This window comes from Sipha flava, unplaced genomic scaffold (genome assembly GCF_003268045.1).
Source record: "Sipha flava isolate LNK unplaced genomic scaffold, YSA_version1 107_pilon_pilon, whole genome shotgun sequence".
Taxonomy (NCBI): domain Eukaryota; kingdom Metazoa; phylum Arthropoda; class Insecta; order Hemiptera; family Aphididae; genus Sipha; species Sipha flava.
The window spans coordinates 1,645,894-1,647,247 of record NW_020271724.1 but is presented as its reverse complement, the minus strand read 5'-3'; the positions used below and the strand labels follow the sequence as shown (position 1 = coordinate 1,647,247).

Below are 1,354 nucleotides of genomic sequence, written 5' to 3'. Positions count from 1 at the left end.
TATGTTTCTAAACATGAATCCTCGTTTTCATCACTGAATAAGAAGCTATACGATGTTTCTGGTCAACTGCGGGACTTAGGTGCTCGTACTTCAGTGCTCGAAAATAGAGTAACCCTACTAGAAAATCAATTATCTAGTACTAACGCTTCTAACTCTCCCGCAGACGAGACTGTAATATCTGAAGTTATAGTTCGACAGGCAAGATCACGTAATTTAATTATTTTTAATGCTGCTGAGACTGACGGAAATAATGAAGATGACTTATCGCTAATTAAATTTGTCTTACATTCTATTACTCCTAATATTGCTCCAGCATTAGTCTCTAGACTAGGCCAAAAATCAAATAAACCTCGACCACTTAAAGTTACTTTACATGAGCCATCCGATGTCTTTATCGTTCTCAAAAATAAATACAAACTACGCACGTCTACTATCTATAGTTCCATCCGTATATCTCCAGATCGTACTATTATGCAACGTAATCAACTTCGTAATATCTTAGTGAAGCTCGAGGAACGCAAAGCAGCCGGGGAATCCAACTTAGTGATGAAATTTGTCAAAGGTGTTCCAACCATTTCAAAAAACTAACAAACGGGCCAATTCACAATAACTTATTTCTCTACTATCAAAATGTTCGTGGACTCAATACCAAATTAAACGTTTTAATGCGTAATTGTATATTTATCTGACTATGATTTTATCGGCTTATCTGAAACTTGGTTATCTCCAAATATCAATACGTCTGAACTAGGTTTATCTGGTTATAGTACTTACCGTTGCGATCGTAATCAGATTACTAGCAACCGTTCTAGAGGTGGGGGTATTCTCCTCTCAATTAATAATAAATTTCATTCTCGTTTATTACCTGTACCTACCAGCCCAGTTGAACACATATTTGCCATTATTAAAACAAACAATAATTATATTATAATAGGTAATGTTTATTTTCTACCTCACACTGATATCGTAACTTACAATGCACACTTTGATATCATTAATAATTTACTTTTAAGTTTTCCGTTTGTAAAAAACGTATTATTGGTTGGTGACTACAATTTACCTAAACTTCAATGGTACGCTACCTCTAATGGATTTTTTCCTAATATACTGAACTTAAATAATTTAGAATCAGAATTCTTATCAAAATTATCTTTCCTAAATCTTTCTCAATTTAATAATGTTCATAACAGCATTGGTTCATTATTAGACTTAGTTCTCTCTGATTTAAATAATTTATCTGTAAATAAATCAGTAAATCCTCTTATCCCTTGTGATATTTATCATCCGGGCTTATTAATTTCTATCCCCATAGTTATAAGTGAACCAATCGAATATAATTTATGTATGTATAATT

General features: G+C 32.6%; 1 protein-coding gene across 1 annotated transcript; it reads left to right on the top strand.

Moving 5' to 3' along the window:
• On the top strand, nt 1–588 carry LOC112685698 (the record flags this gene model as incomplete). The annotated part of the gene is made up of 1 exon (XM_025557644.1): nt 1–588. A coding segment is annotated over one exon (588 nt), but the record flags the coding sequence as incomplete, so codon positions are not given.
• Between the last annotated feature and the right edge of the window lie 766 nt (nt 589–1,354).